The 20482-nt window shown below is 43.1% G+C and overlaps 1 protein-coding gene across 1 annotated transcript; it reads left to right on the top strand.

The window, feature by feature from the left end:
• The first annotated feature begins 770 nt into the window (after positions 1–770).
• On the top strand, positions 771–19903 carry LOC130869572 (zinc finger protein 805-like). The gene is made up of 5 exons (XM_057761851.1): positions 771–948; positions 2989–3047; positions 4281–4407; positions 7193–7287; positions 15056–19903. The coding sequence occupies exons 3-5, from the start codon at positions 4328–4330 to the stop codon at positions 16402–16404; spliced, it is 1524 nt and encodes a 507-aa protein (XP_057617834.1). The 5' UTR covers positions 771–948; positions 2989–3047; positions 4281–4327; the 3' UTR covers positions 16405–19903.
• Positions 19904–20482: the final 579 nt, after the last annotated feature.

The following is a 20482-nucleotide window of genomic DNA, read 5'->3' as shown; positions in this document are numbered from 1 at the left end:
TGGCTGGACTGGCTGATCCTCCTATCTCCAGCCCCACAGCACTAAGACTACAAATGCATATCACTGTGTTCAGTTGGTTCCAGGGTTCTGGGGGCAGACTGAGTCCTTGTGCTTCCACTCACAATGGAGGCACACCTACGCTCACACACATACAAATTAAGTAGTAAATGAAAAGGGGGTGGATTAGGAGTGGTGATACATGTATAGACATCTGGGTTCCTGCAGAGTGCCCAGTTTCTCATCGTTATTTACCCAGATGTTTGGAAAAGATTCCAAACACACCCTCATCTCTAGTCTACATTTTACATTGGAAGAATGGCTTTTTCACCCAGTGCCCGAATCCTCCCGAGTGGTGTGCACTGTTACTGGGTGGTTCTGTGCATGCTTACAATCTTAAGTGTTCAGGAGACTGAGGCAGGACAATTTCAGGGCCTGCCTGGGCTGCTGAGGAAGGGAGTTCAAAGCCAACCTGGCCAACTTAGCAAAGCTGTCTCAAAAACAAAAAAAGTAAAACAATTTCAAGTAAAAAAAATAGCAATAGGTATGTCTAAACTGGGACTGTAGTCTATTTTAGGAAAAGACAAGGGCTCCTTTCGCGGGTGGGCTCCAGCAGAGAAAGAACTACATTACCCAGAAGGCACAGCACACGCGTCACGCGGCTCACTCGGCAAATGAAAGACCTACTATAGGACACTACCCATCTATCAAGGAGCCTCATGATTCAGTGACGTCATTCTGGCGCGACCCTGTAGTCCATGCCTGCTGTGGAAATTCTAACACTGCCCGAGGCCATCTCCTCTGAGAGACAAATCTTGGAGACCGCGCGGTGAGCGGGCCTCCATGTCCTGGGCACAGCTGTCGTCAGCCAAGGTCGCCTGCCCGGGGCAAGACCAGCGGGTCGCAGCCCACGGGGGTCTCATGGCGTCGGCGCTGAGGTACTCCGGGCAGGTGGGTTGACGGAGATTTTGATGCCTCCACGGTTTGTAAAGTCTGTCAGTCGTGAGAGCCTCTCGCTTTGTCTTTGCAGTTGTGTTTGTTTGGGAAGAGTGGCTCTGGATGGTACTCAATTTATTTTGAGTCTTAGTGTTAGGTCCCAAACCCGGGACACGAGGTGCCTACTTAGCATATCAGAGCGGACCTGGCCGCTAGGTTCCCCCAGCGTCCCTCAGTCCCTACCTGTCTCAGGGTCCTCTTGGCGGGCACAGCCTGAAACTTCCATAAACTTCTCCAGCCCAGGGGCTGGGCTGCCCTTCTCCCAGCCATTCTTCCCTATTTAATCCAACCATTTTGGTTAACCCTCCTCTTTTAGGCCTCCTGACTGCTGCCCCTGGTTCCCTTTCCCCTCTCCTCACATAGCTCAGGGTCATGTCTACTCTGGACTCTTCCAGATGTCCCTGTCTCTGACTATACTCCCCCACATATCTATAATGAACTTTTTCCTCCACCATACCCAAGAGCGGACATGTCCTTTCTTTTTCTTTCTTTCTTTTTTATTATTTGCTTAGTACCTGAGAGGGTCATTTATTTATACATATGGACAGTGAAGACCACAGCTAAAGAAGTAGGACTTTGAGGCATAATCCGTAGCAACCTGCCACCTTTTCTGTAACAAAACACCTTGAAGTCAGTCTGTAAGTCATTTCTACAGTAAGCCAGATGACTATTTCTCATGATAACCTAGAGGTCTAAAGATAACTTGTGTAACTATAGGCAGCAGACGTCTAGGATTTGGTTTAATAACTGGTCCTTACTTTTTTCTGCCTCTAATAAAGGACACACAGCCCTTAGTTTCCAGGATGCCTCTCAGCTAGTTGTCCCCTACAGCTTCCTCACGTCAAGAATGTCAGGCCTCTGGTAGGTAATTTAAGGGGTTGAAAAGCGAGTGAAGCTCCAGGCTAAGGGCTTTCATCAACTCATAATCCAATCAGACATGGTCTATAAGTCTCTTATTCTTTTTTTGAAACAGGGTTTTTCTGTAGCTTTAGAACCTGTCCTGGAACTCTCTGTAGACCAGGCTGGCCTTGAACTCACAGAGATCCACCCGCCTCTGCCTCCCGAGTGCTGAGATTAAAGGCCACCACCCAGCAAGTCTCTTATTCTTTCTAGTTGCCCACTTATTATCTTGTTTCCTTTTTCTCTCTGGCTCACTGCTATTCAGGTGTATAAATTCCCTTTACTCTCTCCTTTACCGTTGCAGTTCACTCTGCCTTGGACAATTTTCAGATCCCTGCAAGACTATTCCCTATAATTTCTGCTCATAATGTCACTTTTTAAATATTATAAAATGTGTGTGTGTGTGTAAGTGTTCAAGTGTGCATGGGTTATATCCACTCATATGCAAGCAGTGACTTGAGTGTGGAGGTCAAAGGACAATTGTTTAGGAATTGGTTCTCCCCTACTTTTATTTGGGTTCTGGGACTCGACCTCAGGTTGCTGGCTTGGAGGAAAAGCACTTCTACTCTGAACTACCTCATGTGCCCAGATAGCACTTCTTTAGTTGTTCCTGCAAACCCCAGCACTGGAGAGGCCGGAGCAGGAGGATCATGAGTTCAAGGTCAGCCCTGGCTATGTAGCAAATTTGAGGCCAGTTTGAACTGCTTATGACCTTGTCATAACAAAAACAAATAAGCAAAGACGTGAAGCCCTACTTGAATTAGTGGCTCTCTTTTAGCCCTAAGTCACTGATATATAGGTGACCAGATGCTGTTGAAGTTAACAGAAACTAAAACAGTTAAGTGTGGTATTCTTTTGGTTTGGTTTGGTTTTGAGACAGGGTTTCTCTGCATAATAATCCTGAGTGTCCTAGAACCAAGCTGGCCTCGAACTCTGCCACCTTCCTCCAGAGTGCTTGGATTAAAGGCGTGAGCCACCACAGCCCAACCCAAGTATGGTATGCTTCATCAAAAATCTCATCTCAGTCTCATGACTATTATTTTTACCCATGTTTACCTTTTTCTGTTTCTCTGTATTTTTTTTCTTTTCTCATAGCTGTTGTCGCTGAAGTGAGAATTACTGTGTTGATCTGGAGATGGAGGCCCAGAGATGAGGTGAGAATTACTGTGTTGATCTGGAGATGGAGGCCCAGAGATGAAGTGAGGTACCTAATGTTGCACAGCTGTTGAGTGGTAGTTTCAGGAGCTTGCATTGAAACTCTAGGAGTCTGACTTCAGAACTGAGGACTTGTGAAGCATTCAGCATGGGCAGGAACCTAGCTAGACCAGAGAAGCTCAAGAAGTGCTGTTCTTAACATCATTGGTATTGGTTCCATTGTCATTATCATTATTTGTCATTCCTGTGATACCCCAGACAGAACCTCTGTCACAGCCCACAGTGTGTGTTCGTTGTTTGTTGCTTTCTAAGAGCGCCTGGCATGGGAGGTTGTTGCCCTTCGCACTGACGTATTATGCTGTCTTAGCTTTGTTTTCTATTGCCGTGATAAGATACCCTGACAAAGGCATTTGAAGTAAGCAGGGGTCTATTTGGCTCACAGTTCCGGGACTGTCCTGAAAAGAGAAGTCACTGCAGCAGGCGTTTGAGAGAACTGGTTACAGCATGTTCATGGTCAGAAAGCGAGAGCAATAGCTGCATGCATGCTTGTGCTCCTCTCCTTTTCTCCAGTCGGCTGCTTTTGAGGCAGGGTCTCACCGAGTAGCCCTGGCTGACTTGGAACTCACAGAGACCCATCTGTCTCTGTTTCTCAAAGTGCTAGGTGTGAGCCATCACACCCAGCACTTATTTTTATTTATTTAAAAGTTAGATTTGTTCATTTTTGCATCTGTAGGTTTGCATTTGGAAATCAGGGTTTTGGGAGCTGGGTTCTTGCCTTTTTCTATGTAAGGTTCCAGGGGATAGATCAAGTTGTAAAGCTTGGCCCCAAGTGCCTTTTCATGGTGAGCCAACTCAGTGACTCCACTTTCTCCTTTTATGTGCAGTCTAGGACACAACCCCTGACAATGGTGTCAATCTTCTTTAGGTTGTCTCTTCCTACCTTAACATAATCAAGATGATCTTCCATAGACACACCCACAGGCCAACCTGATCTAGACACTCCCTCCTTGAGACTCTTTCCAGGTGATTGTTGATTGTGTCAAGTTGTCCCTTAAGTCTAGTTATTATATGCCCCAACAGCATCTCTCTCCTGGTGGAGCCCAGGATACAGCATAGCCTACAGGATGTGCTGTGTAGTTTGGGCCTTAATCTCTTTCTGTACCCTTTGAACAAAGCATATGACATTCTGCCAAGCAGCCCGAGGCCAACACTGATATGCTGAGACTTTTCAGGTGGCTTTCACCTTTGAGGATGTGGCTGTAGTTTTTACTCAAGAAGAATGGGGGCAGCTGGCTCCGTCTCAGAGAACCCTGTACCAGGAGGTGATGCTGGAAAACCGTGGGCTTCTGGTCTCTCTGGGTAAGTCTGTTACCTCCCCCTCGCAGGGGGCAGGTCCTCTGCTGCTTCCATTCTCCCCTCTGGCTCCAGGCCCTGATGGTGAAGAGGTCCTCTGAGCCTCCCTTTTCTTCCTGCTGCTTCAGACATATTCTAGACTCATCTCTTCCTGTGCTGTATCTCTGGGTGATAAACCTTTAGACTCCAAGGGTAATAATGTAGAGAGAATGGTAGTGGGAGGAAAGGGTGTTTGGTAGGACCCAGACACAAAATTTCCAGCTGCTTTAGCTCGTGCTTTTTCCTCACAGGATTTATTTTTATTATTTTTAGTCATTTGTATGTGTATGTGAGTATCTGCAAACACCATGGCCAGCAGAAAGTTGATCCTAATGAATCAAGAAGGAAGTCTTGTCCAACACAACCCAGTAACTGGTGTTGGTTCAGACTTTGAGAGTTTGACACCAGGCAGTTTATTTTAGACATATTTAAGCATAGGACAATTTAGGAAAAAGTTTCCTAGTGATACTTAATTCTGTATGTATAATAAATCTTAATGCACAGCTGCTTTGAAACTCTGTAAAGTACATATGGCCTCTTCCCTAAGGGTAAGTTCTGTAGATTAACTAGGAAAGTGAGCTCAAGGTAAATAGCTCATGATAAGGGTCCAGGAGAGGGTAACACCACAGGTTGACTGAGATAAACATTTAGGCATTTGGGGGAGCCAAGGTCATCAGGCTGTAACCACCTCAGTCCCAGGCTTCTGGGTGGAAAATAGGTCATCAAGAAACGAGGCTTAGGGTTGGCAGATAGCTTAGCATTTGCTTAAACTGGAGGCTGGAGAGATGGCTTAGTGGTTAAAAGCACTGGCTGTTCTTCCAGAGGACCCAGGTTCAAAATGTAACACCAGCCTGGAGGCCAACAGCCATCTGTGGCTCTAGTTCCAGGGACTGAGGCCCTTTTCTAGCCTTTGAGAGCAGCAGGCACACAAAAGGGGTACATATATACATGCAGGAAAAACACCCATATACATAAACAACAACAGAATCCCAAGTGCTAACTCCAGGACCCACATAAATGTGGAACGAGGGAACCAAAAGTTCCTGGAGCCACTGTTCTTTCCAGGGGTTAATGTGCTTATCAGCGTAGTTCTGGCTTGGCCTTAGCTACAGTGGATTATAGAAAACCGGTACTCACTGACTGTGGTAGTTCACACCTGTCCATAATCTTAGCACTCTGGAACCCAAGTCAAGAGGATCAGGAGTTTGAGGCCACCCTAGGCTTAGATAGTGAGACCTTAGTAAAGGGAGGGAAAGATGGGGAGTGGAGGGAAGGAAAGAAAGAGGGGTGCAGGAAAGGCTTGCCTCTAAACTGAGCTAAATAGACTTGATTTTTATCTTTTGTAGAATGGTCTGTTCTCATGTAGCCCTACTGGTCTTGAACTCATTATACAGCTGAGGATGACATTGAGTTCCTTATTATCCTGCCCCCATCTCTGAAGCGCTAGGATTATACTGTGTGTGTGTGTGTGTGTGTGTGTACGCACACTTGTGCTGTGATACATAGAGCTCAGAAGACGACTTGTAGGACTCACTTCTCCCCAATGCATGGATCCTGGGGGTCAGCTTAAGGCTTGGTGGCAAGCACTTTCAGCTACTATATTTATATGTATTTTGGGGTGCGTTTTTGTTTGATTTGAGACAGGGTCACTAGACCAGGCAAGCCTTGAACTCAGAGATCCACTTGTCTCTGCTTCCTGAATTCTGGAATTAAAGGAATGTGTTACTACACCTGTTTTTTTTGTTTGTTTGGTTTGGTTTATTTATTTATTTATTTACTTACTTACTTATTTATTTATAAAGACAAGGTCTCACTTTACAGCCCAGGCTGGCTTAGAACTTAATGTGTAACCCATCTTGACCTCAGACTTGTGGCAATCCTTCTATTTGACTCAGTCCCAGATGCCAGTTGTCGTAGTCAGGGCTTCTGTTGCTGCGATGAAACACCATGACCAAAAGCAAGTTGGGGAGGAAAGGGTTTGTCTTACACTTCTACAGCATAGTCCATCATCGAAGACCGTCAGCATGGGACTCAAACAGGGCCGGATCCTGGAGGCAGGAGCTGATGCACAAGCCTTGAAGGAGTGCTGCTTCCCCTGTAGAGAACCCAGCAACACCTACCTGCTCGGGGTGGCACCACTCATGTGGGCTGAACCCGCCCACAGGTTCACTAGTATAAAAATGCCCCACTGGCGTGCTTACAGGCCAACCTGCTAGAGGTATTTTTCCTCCTTGGAGGTTCCCCTTCCCAAATATGTCTAGGTTTGTGTCAAGTTGGCAAAAACTATCCTGCATAAAAATACTTGGTTTTCTCTCTCAGTGCAAGGGGTGTACTTGTCTCTGCACAGTCTAGGCAAACTCTCTACCACTGAGTTGTGCTCCTAGCCCTCCTTTTTGTTTTAAAACAAGGTCTCATCACAGTTGCCCAGACAGTCTTCCTGCCTCAGCCTCTCTAGTAGCTGGATTATAGTCTTGTCCCACCAGGCGTACCTTTTACAGTTTTTGACAAACTCTTTTTAAATATAAGTTTCTATGTTAACTTTATTGATATTGCTGACAGCAGCTTCATTCCAAGGTCAAATTCTGATCCCGAAATCCCAGGTGACATTGATGGTCTTTATCTCTTTTCAGGAAAAACAAAAATCCTATCTATCTATCTATCTATCTATCTATCTATCTATCTATCTATCTATCTATCTATCTATCTATCTATCTATATCTCCATCCATGTGTTCGCATTTCTCTCCTTGAAGGTATCCTGTTCCCAAACCTGAGCTGATGTGTCGGCTAGAGCACAGGCAGGAGCTGTGGCGGGTGATGAAAGACCTTTCCGCAAGCATCAGTGCAGGTAAGGGAAGTGGGCAGGACTGGTGGGCTCTCCTAGGGACTTCTCTCTCTCTGCTCCTCCACCTCCTCTTCCTCTCACTCCCTCTCCTTTCTCTTTTCTCTTTCCTTCCTTTTTGATTTTGTGTGTGTGTGTGCACATACATGCCACAGTGTGCATAAGGGAGCCAGAGGGCACCTTGTGCGAGCTGGGAGTTGGCTCTCTTTCCACTGCGCAGACTCTGCTTTTTAAACCCGGATTATTAGTCTTGGCTGCAAGCACCTTTACCTACCGAATCATCTCCTGAGCCCTCTGTTTCCTTTCATACTGGTTGGTGCCCCAGTCCCTGTGACTCAGTATCTGGGGGTACAGGAGAAGGGTTTGTGCAGGAGAGTAAGCGGGGAGAAGACCAGAAACTGCTTTTTGTTGTTGTTTTGTTTTTTATAAACCATAGGATGAAAGAGAAGCCAGATTTCCTGTGAGTATGTGATGAAGGTTGGTTTTTTTCTGAAATTCTATGGTGGGTAGGTTTCTTGAATCATTGAGCCTGTTTATGGCCCTGCCTGCTTTTTGTTGTTGTTTTGTTTTTTAATTTTTTAAATTGTATTTATTTAATTAACTTTTTTCATTAATTTTATATACCGACCACAATTCCCCCTCCCTCCTCTTCTACTGTAACCCCTCCCTACTCCCATCTACCCTCCCTCTGCATCCACTCCTCTGTCTCCATTCAGAAAGGGGTGGGCTTCCCATGGGCCTGAACAAAGCCTGGCACATCAAGTTGAGGTAGGACCATGCTCCTCCCCTTGCATCAAGCCTGGGCAAGGTATTCCAGCATGGGGGAACAGGTCCCAAAAGGCAGCTGAATGCCAGGGACAGGTTCTGAACACACTGCCGGGAGCCTTGCAAATAGACCAAACTACACAACCATCACACATATGCAGAAGGCCTAGGTTAGTCCCATACAGATTCCCTAGCTGTTGGTCCAGAGTCTGTGGCTTCCCACTCGCTCAGGTCAGCTGTTTCTGTGTGTTCCTCCATCATGATCTTGACCTCCTGGCTCATACAATCCCTCCTCCCTTTCTTTAGGAGGACTCTTGGAGCTCCACCCAGTGCTTAGCTGTGGATCTTTACTGGGTAAAGACTCTCTGATGGTAATTAGGGTAGCCACCAATCTGGTTACAGTAGATGGCCAGACCAGGCACCCTCTCCACTCATTGCTAGGAGTCTTAACTGGGATCATCCTTATGGATTCCTAGGAGTTTCCTTGACACCAGGTTTCTCCCTAACCCTGAAATGCCCCCTATCAAGATGTCTCTTTCCTTACTCTCCCTCTCCATCCCACCTCCAACCTCTCTCCAGCCCCCAACTTGCCCAGCCCACTTAACTCACTCCCTCAAGTTCCCATCCTCCCACCCCACCCCCACTTTCCCCAGGAGATCTCTTTTTTTCCCTTCTCAGGGAATTCATGCATCCATCTTAGGGTCCTCTTTGTTCTCTAGCCTCTCTGGGGCTATGAATTGTATGCTGGTCATCCTGTACTTTATTCCTAGTAGCCATTTAGGAGTGAGTACATACGATGTTTGTCTTTCTGGGTCTGGGTTACTTCACTCAGAATAGTTTTTTTCTAGTTCCATCTATTTGTCTGCAAATTTCATGAGGTCATTGTTTTTTACAGCTGAGTAATACTCCATTGTGTAAATGTACCATGTTTCCATTATCTATTTTTTGGTTGAGGGACATCTAGGTCATTTCCATGTTCTGGCTATTATAAATATTGCTGCTGTTAACATAGTTGAGCAAGTGTCCTTGTGGTATGAGTGAGCATCCTTTGCGTATATGCCCAAGATTCGTATTGCTGGGTCTTGAGGTAGATTGATTCCCATTATTCTGAGAAACCGCCATGTAGATTTCCAAATGGCTGTGCCAATTTGTACTCGGACCAACAGTGGAGAAGTGTTCCCTTTACCCCACATCCTCTCCAACATAAGATGCCATCAGTGTTTTTGATCTTAGCCATTCTGACAATTGTAAGATGGAATCTCAGTCGTTTTGATTTGCATTTTCCTGATGACTAAGGATGTTGAACAGCTCTATAAGTGTATTTCAGCCATTTGATATTGTTTGGTGAGAATTCTGTTTAGATTTGTACCCTATTTTTAAATTGGAATATTTGGTACTTTGTTGCCTAGTTTCTTGAGTTTGATAGATAGATAGATAGATAGATAGATAGATAGATAGATAGATAGATAGATAGATAGATAGATAGAGATATTTTGAAGATCAGTTCTCTGTCAGATGTGGGGTTGGTGAAGATCTTTTCCCATTCTGTATGCTGCCATCTTGTCTTTTTGATGGTGTCCTTTGCCTTATAGAAGCTTTTCAGTTTCAAAAGGTCCCATTTATTAACTGTCCATCTCAGTGTCTGTGCTACTGGTGTTATATTCAGGAAGTGGTCTCCTATGCCAGTATGGTCAAGACTACTTCCCACTCTCTTTTCTATCAGGTTCCATGTAACTGGATTTATGTTGGGTCTTTGATCCACTTGGACTTGAGTTTTGTACAGGGCAATAGATATGGATCTCTTTGCAGTCTTCTACATGTCGACATCCAGTTATACCAGCACCATTTGTTGAGATAGTTTTCTTTTTTCTATTGTATAATTTTGGCTTCTTTGTCAAAAATCAGGTGTTTATAGGTGTGTGGATTTGTGTCAAGGTCATTGATTCAATTCCATCGATGATGCACATGTCTTTTTATGTCAATACTAAGCTGTTTTTGTTACTATAGCTCTATAGTAGAGCTTGAAGTCAGGAATGGCCATACTTCCAGAAGTTCCCTCATTGTACAGGATTGTTTTGCTTATCCTGGAATTTTTGCTTTTCCATATGAAGTTAGTTATTGTTCTTTCAAGTTCCGTGAAGAATTTTGTCAGGATTTTGATGGGGAATCTGTAGCTTGTTTTTGGTAAGATTGCCATTTTTACTATATGTTAATCCTACCTACCCATGATCTTGGGAGTTCTTTCCATTATCAGATATCTTTTTCAATTTCTTTCTTCAAAGACTTAAAGTTCTTGCCAAATAGACCTTTCACTTGTTTGGTTAGAATTACCCCATTATATTATTTGTGGCTATTGTAAAGGGTTTTGTTACTCTGATTTCTTTCTCAGGTCGTTTGTCATTTGTATATAGGAGGGCTAATTGATTTATTTTTTCAGTTAATCTTGTATCTCACCACATTACTGAAGGTGTTTATCAGCTTTAGAAATTATTCCGTGGTAGAATTTTTGGGGTCACTTATATATACTGTCTATCATCTGCAAATAGTGGAAGTTTGACTTTTTCTTTTCAGTTTATATCCCCTGATTTCCTTTTGTTGTCTTATTGATCTAGCTAGAACTTTGAACACTATATTAAATAGATATGGAGAGAGTGGACAGCCTTGTATTGTTCCTAATTTTAGTGGGATCACTTTGAGAGTTTCTCTCCATTTAATTTGGTGTTGGCTGTTGGCTTGCTGTATGTTGTTTTTATTATGTTAAGATATGCTCCTTGTATCCCTGATCTCTCCAAGGAGAGACCTTTATCATGATGGGGTGTTGCATTTTGTCAAAGGCTTTTTCAGCATCTAAGGAGATCATCATGTGTTTTTTTTTTTCTTTCAGATTATTTATATGGTGGATTACATTGACAGATTTTTGTATGTTGAACCATCTGTGCATCTCTGGGGTGAAGCCTACTTGATCATGGTAGATGATTTTTTTTTAATTTAATATGTTCTTGGATTCTGTTTGCCAGTATTTTATTGAGTATTTTTATTGAGTATTTTTGCATCAATGTTCATGAGGAAGATTGGTTTGTAATTCCCTTTCTTTGTTGCATTTTTGTGATTTGGGTATCAGAGTAACTGTAACCTCATAAAAAAGAATTTGGCAATGTTCCTTCTGTTTATGTTGTGTAGAACACTTTGAGGAGCAGTGGTATTAACTTTTCTTTGGAATTCTGGTAGAATTTTGCACTGAAACCATCAGGCCTTGGGTTTTTGGGTTTTTTGTTTGTTTGTTTGTTTGGGAGACATTTAACATTTAATGACTGCTTCTATTTCCTTAGGGGTTATAGGTTTATTTAAATTGTTTATCTGGTCTTGATTTAATTTTGGTATGTGGTACCTATCAAGAAAAGTATCCATTTCTTTTAGATTTTTCATTTTTATGGAGTACAGGTTTTTGAAGTATGATCTGATGATTCTCTTTCTTTCCTTAGTGTCTATTATTATGTCCCCTTTTTAGAGTAGATTCAATATTCTACCTTGTTATCCTATCATACCTATATCTCCCCCTTTTCTCTTCTTCCTTCCTTCCTTCCTTCCTTCCTTCCTTCCTTCCTTCCTTCCTTCCTTCCTTCCTTCCTTCCTTCCTTCCTTCCTTCTTTCCTTCCTTCCTTGCTTCCTTCTTTCTCTTTTCTCTTCTCTTCTCTTCTCTTCTCTTCTCTTCTCTTCTCTTCTCTTCTCTTCCTCTCCTCTCCTCTTCCTCTTCCTCTCCTCTCCTCTCCTCTCCTCCCCTCCCCTCCCCTCCCCTCCCCTCCCCTTCTCTTCCTGTCCTCCCCTCCCCTCCCTCTCCTCCCCTCCCCTCCCTCTCCTCCCCTCCCCTCCCCTCCCCTCCCCTCCCCTCCCCCTCCCCCTCTCTCTCTCTCTCTTTGTTTTTTTGAGACAGGGTTTCTCAGTTGTTATGGAGCCAAATCGACAGGGTTTCTCAGTTGTTATGGAGCCAAATCTGAAACTCTGTAGACCAGGCTGACCTCAAACTCACAGAAATCCTCCTGCCTCTGCCTCCTGAGTGCTGGGATTAAAGGTGTGCACCACCACCTCCTAGCCTTTTTTTCTTTTCAAAACAAGATCCTACTTACATCCTCCCTTTTTTCTTTTCAGAGTAGATTCAATAATCTACCCCTTTATCCTATCATGTTATATTCCCTCTTTTTTTGTGTTTTCAAAACATGAACCTTGAATCTAATCTCCTTTGTTCAAATTTTTTTTTTTGCTGACCATTGCCAATAATAACTTGTAACCAGCACTCTAAACAAAGACAAACATCTATAATCCATTTTGGGGGGGGGAATGTGGGTGTAGTTTTCTAGACTATTTTTTGCTGATTGGGGTCATTGGTAATCTTATAGGGAGCCAAAGAAAATTTAGGATTATGGTCAAGTCCTGACTTGAGTATTCTGTGAGGCTGGATCATGTCAGCCAGCAGTCTTGAGGCTGTTCTGAATGTAAAACTCAGAGGGAGCTGCAACAGAGGTGCTCTAAAATGTTGGATTATCTTGGCCATTTGCTCCTATTGGAGATTTTTCAGGGGGTCTTCCTTGATCAAACCTTATTTTTCTTAACTCAGAATGAATCCACAGCCTCTCACTTCTTATGGAAACAAAAACAAAGCCTCTTCTCCAAAGTAACATATCTTTTGACTTAAGTTTTGAAGTCAAGGCATTTTCAAAATATATAGGTTGTATTAATCCAGCAGCATTAATAATCACATGTCTTTTAGCATCTGTTGCTCCTTTCTCAGCAGTCAAACAAACAATTCAAAGACAACAAAATAATATACAGTATTCAGATTCTCTGTGTATTTTCCATCTTTACATGGAAGCTAAGCTGGGGCGGATGGGAGCTGGGAGCATTAGTTTTTCTCCTGAACTCAGGTGGCTAGGTTTGGGATTGGCTCTGGTCTGAGCCAGTGGCTAAAAAGCCTCAGGCAAATGCCTTTTTTTTTTTTTTAATTAATTTCTTTTTTTTTTTTTGTAAATTTGTGCCCTACGTTGGGCTCTAAATGAAGCATGATTAATAAAAACTCAAAGAGAGAATTTGGGGTTCAACCTGAAGATCCAAAAAGCAAAGCAGCCAGCCACTGGCTCTTACCTCCACCTCAGTCTGAAATGGTGTTCCTGCCTCCAGAACTGTCAGAATGAGACTGTGCCTAAGAGCTGTCTCCTCCTGTTTTATAATCCTCTCTAGTTCTGGGATTAAAGGCATGCACCGCCCAGCTTCTATGGCAACTAGTGTGGCCACTGGCTTTAAAGGTGTGTGTTACCACTGCCTGGTAGTAAGGCTGACCAGTGGGGCTGTTTCACTCTCTGATCTTCAGGCAAGCTTTAGTCATTAAAATACAAGTGAAGCCGGGCGGTGGTGGCGCACGCCTTTAATCCCAGCACTTGGGAGGCAGAGGCAGGCGGATCTCTGTGAGTTTGAGATCAGCCTGGTCTACAAGAGCTAGTTCCAGGACAGGCTCCAAAACCACAGAGAAACCCTGTCTCGAAAAACCAAAAAAAAAAAAAAAAAAAAAAAAAAAAACTGTAAAATACAAGTGAAATGCCACTACAGGTTAGTCTATCTTGTTTATTTTCTTGAAGAACCCTTTGTCTAATTGATTCTTTGTATTGTTCTCTTTGTTTCTATTTTTTTTGTTTTGTTTTGTTTTTCTAGACAGGGTTTCTCTGTAGCTTTGGTGCCTGTCCTGGAACTAGCTCTTGTAGACCAGGTTGGCCTCGAACTCCCAGAGATCCACCTGCCTCTGCCTCCCGAGTGCTGGGATTAAAGGCATGCGCCACCACCGCCCGGCTTTTGTTTCTATTTTTTGATTTCAGCCCTGAGTTTGATTATTTCCTCTATGACCTGGTTTTAGCATGGGGGATTTCCTCTCAGTCTCATGTTTCTTTCTGAACTCTTGAGCTGTGCTCTGTTTACCACCGTTTCTCATGTCTTCCACTCATTCTGAGTTGTAGGGTGGTACTAAAATGAACAGTTCTTTACCAGAGTCCTCATGCCTGTCCTCCTTTGATCATAGCCTATCCAGCACTTGATGCTGTAAGGGTGGGCTCTCCTCAGGTTTTGCTAATCCGATGGAGACACCGCAGTATTTCTTTCTTTTTTTTTTTTTTCTTATTGGGAAGGAGGGGTTAGTAGCTTAGTATAAGATATTTGGCCATTCTGTGTCTTCTGTGAAATAAATCAGATAAGTGCTTCTTTTAAAAAAAATTATTAACTTAAAGTTTTTTGCACATTCTTTTCTCTCACTCTCTTTTTCATTCAAAAGCCTCAGACATGCTAGGCAGGTGCTTACTACTGAGTTACACCCCAGCCCACACTCACATCACTTTTATTAGTTCTGAATGCTACAAATATACTTTTCCAGTTTTTGAAGTAGCGTTTTTATAGGTCTATTAGGCTGGCCCTCAAGCTGTCTATGTAGCCCAGGCCGATCTCAACCTTGTGATCTTTTATCTCTGTCTCCTGAGTGTGCTGGGAGACACCAGACTGTTGTTGTTGTCACCACGTTTTTTATTCTGTGCATGTGTGTGCATCATTCATGTATGTACATGCTACAGAACATGGGTGAAGCTCGGAGGACAACATTCAAGAATCAGTTCTCTGCTTTTATCTTGTGGGTACCAGGCATTAAACTCGGGTCATCAGGCTTGGTGGCAGTTGATTTTACCCCCCTTCGTTCTCACTAGTCCCTGGGTTACCCACTGTTTAGGAGCTAATAGTGAGCTGCCTTTATGGATATACTAAGTCAGGAATTGTGAGTGTCTACCCTAGACTCTCTCCCCATCATCTACACTTTGATTTGCTCTGCTGTTAAGAATCAGGAATTCAGGAATCCCAAAAGAAGGAAATTACAAACCAGGATTAACAGACATGGTTTTCCTTAACATGGAGCTTTTATTTTTCCTGTTTTCTTTTCTTTTCTTTTTTTTTTTTTTATCATTCTGGTATGTGTTACTTATTTCAGGTAACAATGGAAAAACCAAGACCACAGAACTTACCACGTGTGAGTCAGCCCTATCTAAGGGAGTCTCATGCCAAGGCAAGTTCACAAAAGAAGTCTCAAAGGACTCCCAGTCAGTGCAAACTCCTGATCAAATTGGTTCCTCGGAAATGCAGCAAGGATACTTTCAAACAGGGATAGAGCCCCAGAGCAAGCTGCTTCCTGGGAAAATCAGCCTTGGCGGTGATAGCTTCGGGACAGTGAAGACATGTATGCGTTCAAGGGTTAGATGGAAGCACGTCTCTTCAGGAAATGCCATCCGTAATTGTGACTCGCATGAGTCGGATGAGGACCCTGTAATTCAGGAGGAGGAAAGTGTCCCCAAATGTCATCATTGTGGCAAAGTATTCAGCAAGAAGAGCCTGCTTGCTCGGCATGAGAGGAGTCACTCTGGAGTGAAGCCGTACGAGTGTACTGAGTGTGGGAAGGCCTTCAGCAAGAGCGCATACCTTCTTCAGCATCAGATGGTTCATAGTGGGGAGAAGCCTTATAACTGCATGGAGTGCGAGAAGGCCTTCGGCCGCAAATCCCACCTCACACAGCACCGGCAGATCCACAGTAGGGAGAAGCCGTATAAATGTGACCAATGCGGCAGGGCTTTCACACACCGCTCGAGCCACACTGGAGAAAAACCTTTTGTCTGCAAAGAATGTGGAAAAGCTTTTCGAGACAGGCCAGACTTCATTCGCCACTACATCATCCACAGTGGGGAGAACCCGTACGAGTGCTTTGAGTGTGGACAGGTCTTCAGACTCAGGTCCTACCTCACGTGGCACCAGCAGACACACACTGGGGAGAAGCCGTACGAGTGCAGTGAGTGTGGGAAAGTCTTCCTGGAGAGCGCAGCCCTGGTCCACCACTATGTGATCCACACCGGGGAGAAGCCCTTTGAGTGCCTCGAGTGTGGCAAGGCCTTCAACCACAGGTCCTACCTCAAGAGGCACCAGCGCATTCACACTGGGGAGAAGCCGTTCGTGTGCAGCGAGTGTGAGAAAGCCTTCACCCACTGCTCTACTTTCATCTTGCATAAAAGAGCCCACACTGGAGAGAAGCCCTTTGAGTGCAAAGAATGTGGGAAAGCCTTTAGCAGTAGAGCTGACCTTATTTGCCACTTCAGCATCCACACTGGGGAGAGGCCCTATGAGTGTACCGAGTGCGGGAAGGCCTTCAACCGTAGGTCAGGACTCACGAGGCACCAGAGGATTCATAATGGGGAGAAACCCTATGAATGTGTCGAGTGTGGGAAAACTTTTTGTTGGAGCACAAAACTCATCCGACACGCCGTCATCCACACGGGAGAGAAGCCCTATTAATGCAGTGACTGTGGGAAGGCCTTCAGCCGCAGCTCCTCCCTCCCTCACCATTGAAGGATGCACACTGAGAGAAACCCTGCCGGTGAAGCAGATGAGGAAAGAAAGGCCCTTCACAAGTGGGCAGACTTCTGTCAACATCCAAGAACTTCTATTGGGAAATAGCTTTTTTAATGTGACCACTGAGGAAAATCTTTTCCAGACAGAAGCATCTTACATAGCACGTGCTAATTCATACCAAAGAGAAACCCCACAAGTGTCTTCACTGTGAGAAAACTTGTCACAGATTGCTGCTTGTCATATGAAAACATTAGATAGTGAGCCGAGAATGTAGGAAAGACACCAGTGGGCACTTTGCACTCATGAAAACCTTCAACTGTATCTTTCTCCTACTTTGAAGTGTGGTGTTAGCTCAGGAGTTTTTGTGAGGAGGAGGTGACATAGGAATGAAAACTTTAAGCACCGTTTTCATGCTGCCCCGCTAAGTCTTTGGCATTTGCTAGTGAATTTCTAATGTGGGTGGAGAGAACTTTGGGTTAGGGAGTAAAGGAGTAAAGGACCTCGACCCTTTATATATCTTGTGTTTGTGTATACATACATACATACATACATACATATAAAGAGAGACACTATATATGAATATATATATATATATTTTCCTGGCTGTCCAGTATTTAAAATTTGAGAACAAATCTATAAACTTACTGAATATTTACCTTTTTCCACATAATTCTGCAGTAGATCATTAATTATATGAGAAATATGGAAGCATAAGTTATTAAATACTTTAAGGATGTAAGGGAAGGTAGATGTGTGTGTGTGTGTTTCTGGGACCAAACCCAGGGCTTTTGCCATGCCAGGCATGTTGCAAATACATACAAATGGCCACTACTTATTGCACCACAAAACTTTCTGTGTCATTCCAAACACGACTCAGAATTTGTATCGATTCCCAACTATTGGGTTACTTAATTGCCAAAGCTATATAGTAAGTGTCAAAATTGGTTAAGGTGATTATTTAAAATTGGTTTAGCACTATTTTTTTAAGTCTCTATATATGCTTCAATATATGTCCTTCTGGTTTTATAAAAAATGAGATCTTGTCAAAATTTAATAGAAGTTGGGTTAAATCTGTGGGTCATTTTTTTGAGCATTAATGTCTTTGTTTCAAATCTTCAACTCAACAACGTGGTCTGTCTTTTCATTTAAGTATTTCTTCACTTATTCCATTCCTATTTTATAGTTTAAACCATATAACTTCTGAACATTTTAGGGCTATTTATGTCTTTTATTTTTTAGAATTATAATTATGATATTTAAAATTTGAATTTCTGCATGGTATTTGGTGTAGTATACAAAACGGTCTTTTTTTCCTGAGATGTGTTTGTTACTGAGTGTTGGAATTCATCAAATGTGTGAATCAATGTGATGATGAGTTGTCTGTTGATGTGATGTTTCACATTAAGCTTTGAATATTAAACCAGACTTGTATTCTGAGAATAGCCATACAGTTTACTTTTGTTAGATTTTGTATTGTTAATACTTGCTAGTATTTTATTGAAATTTTTCTAACTTCCTGAGTGATGCATTTGCTGTCATCATCGTCTTGTTTGACATTGTCTAGTGTCAGAGCCGTACCTGTCTTTCAGTATGACTTGGGGATTATGTCTTCCTCTTGCTTATTTGGAAAATGGTTTGTAAAATTGGTGCTATGTCTTTTTGTAATGTTTTGTAGCATTGTCCAGTGAATCATTCGTCTTGGAGATTTTTTGAATGTCTAACTTTATATTTATTTTGTTTACTAGGTCCAGAACTAATGATTTTTTTTTTTTTTTTTTGCTTTTTGAGATGGGATTCACTGTGTAGCCCTGGCCATCTGGAACTTGGTCAGTAGATCAGCTTGACCTCAAACTCATAGAGATCTGCCTGCCTCTGCCTCTTGAGTGCTGGGATTAAAACTGGTACTGCCACCAGATAGAATATTTTATATTGAATGAAATTTCTGGTACTTTTCAAATTTTTGATGTTATATAAAAATTTAAGTTTTGCAGCATTGTTTAAAAGGTTTTTTTTAATTTTCATTTTTGTTTTTGAGACAAAGTCTCACTGTGTATTCCTGCTAGCTTTGAACTCAGCAGAGATCCACAGCTTCTCAAGCTCTGGAAATCCTGGCCCTGATGTATCTTCTTACTATCCTTTTTCCACAGGGGAATCTATATTTAAACATAGCTTTATTCCTGATGAGGAGAAAAGCAAGGTCAGTCATGCAGCTAGAGCAGCCTATTCGTGCCTCATCTCCCCAGACTTACACAGAGGGATGACCGCGTCTCAGCAGAATGACTCTCAGCAGAGTTCTGTCTTTGAGAGTGGATCCCTAATAGCTGAAAATCAGAGCTGATTCTCAGGGCCGGCCAGTATTTAGTCACTTTCACTCTCAATTTTCTGGGAAGTTCTTGTTGAAACAGTACTGGGCCAATATTCATACACAAATGGGCAATTAAAATATAATTGAAGTAACATTATTATGAGATCTTAACATTTGCTTGAAAACATTTGGCATTTGATTAAAGTGTTATATTTATGTATTTGTTTATTTGTTTTGAGACAGGGGACAGGGTCTCTCTACATAGTCCTGACTGTCCTGGAACTTACTATGTACACCAGGCCTCACACTCAGAGAGATCTGCCTACTTCAGACTTTACAGTGCTGCTGGGATGGAAGATATGTACCGCAGCACTTTGTCCTCAGTCTGTCAAGACTGCGGCATTTCTGCTGCCTTGACATGTCAAGGTAAGAGTGTTGAGAACTGAAAACAGCAAAGTGTGTCTGAGGACAAAAGTGCTGTTTTAAGTTTAAATCACTATGCTTAAGAAATCTATAAAACAAAAATGCCTCTAACCTGAAAGCCGCATTTGCCCAAGGACCGATAACTTCCTGGAATGCTGGGGGGTTGTTGCCACATGTTTTCACTCCTGTAAACAAGGCTGGTTGCCCCAACTGCACAGGACGTGTTTGATTACACTGCATGGGAGGTACATAAGCAGGAAGTATGTCAGGATGTATGCTTGCCCCCGACTGGTTGAAGGTAGGGGTTTTGTCTTTATACGCCTCTGACTAATGTATTTTGGTGCTACAGGCTGGGAATCCCAGGTACGGACCTGGCCAAATTCAGCTCAAAAATTGTGGTAGTAGCCTTATTCTTGCCCCCGCGGGATTAGAAGACCCTTTAAAGACTTGAAAAAGGAAAGAGAAAAACAGCCCTCAAGGAGAGGCTAGGCTTCAACTTCCAGAGTGCCCCATACCCCAGGTGTTTTCTGTATGTGTTTCCTCATCCCTTTCTTGACTGGCTGATGCTGTCTGTTCACATCTGCCTGTTTAAGACTTCCTGCTGCTGTCTGTAGAACTGGAGATTTTTCCTGCCTTTTAATTCTTTAAGTGGCAGAGAAAGTAAGGCTTGATTCAGATTTGACTCAAAAACTGCATTAAAAACACCTAACTCTCACCCAGTGGGATCAACGCGTGTTGGTGCATATAACAATCCCAGTGCTCGTGAGACTCGAGACCAGACAGGCACACAGGTCTGTCATAAGACACTAAAGGATGCAGAGGGAAATGGACTTTGATACTTGTTCTTAGAAATAGTAAGACATGTCAAAACAAAGCCAGGTGTGGTGGCACTCACCTTAACCCCAGCATTCAAGAGGCATATTTCTGTCAGCTCAGAGCCAAGCTAGTCTACATGGAGTTCCAGGCTAGTCAGGGCTATAAAGTGAGATCCTGTTCCCCAAAATATAAGACAAAAAAAAAAAAAAAAACCTCACACACATGCACGTAAAAATTTAAAACAATACTATAGCGCTGTGCTGGATTATACACTCATGTACATACACAGGAAACCATGAAAAGCACAAAATTTGAAGACATACCTCAAAATACATATGTGCACGTCTTTAATCCCAGCATTTGGGAGGCAGAGGCAGGAGGCTATCAGTGAGTCTGTTACACAGAGAAACCCTGTCTTGGAAAACAAAAAGAGCACCTGCAGAAGACCTAGGCTCTGCTCCAGCACACACAGCTCAC

The sequence above is a fragment of the Chionomys nivalis genome, chromosome 2 (genome assembly GCF_950005125.1).
Source record: "Chionomys nivalis chromosome 2, mChiNiv1.1, whole genome shotgun sequence".
Classification (NCBI taxonomy): domain Eukaryota; kingdom Metazoa; phylum Chordata; class Mammalia; order Rodentia; family Cricetidae; genus Chionomys; species Chionomys nivalis.
The sequence above is the reverse complement of the archived record's forward strand: the minus strand, read 5'-3'. Positions and strand labels throughout refer to the sequence as shown.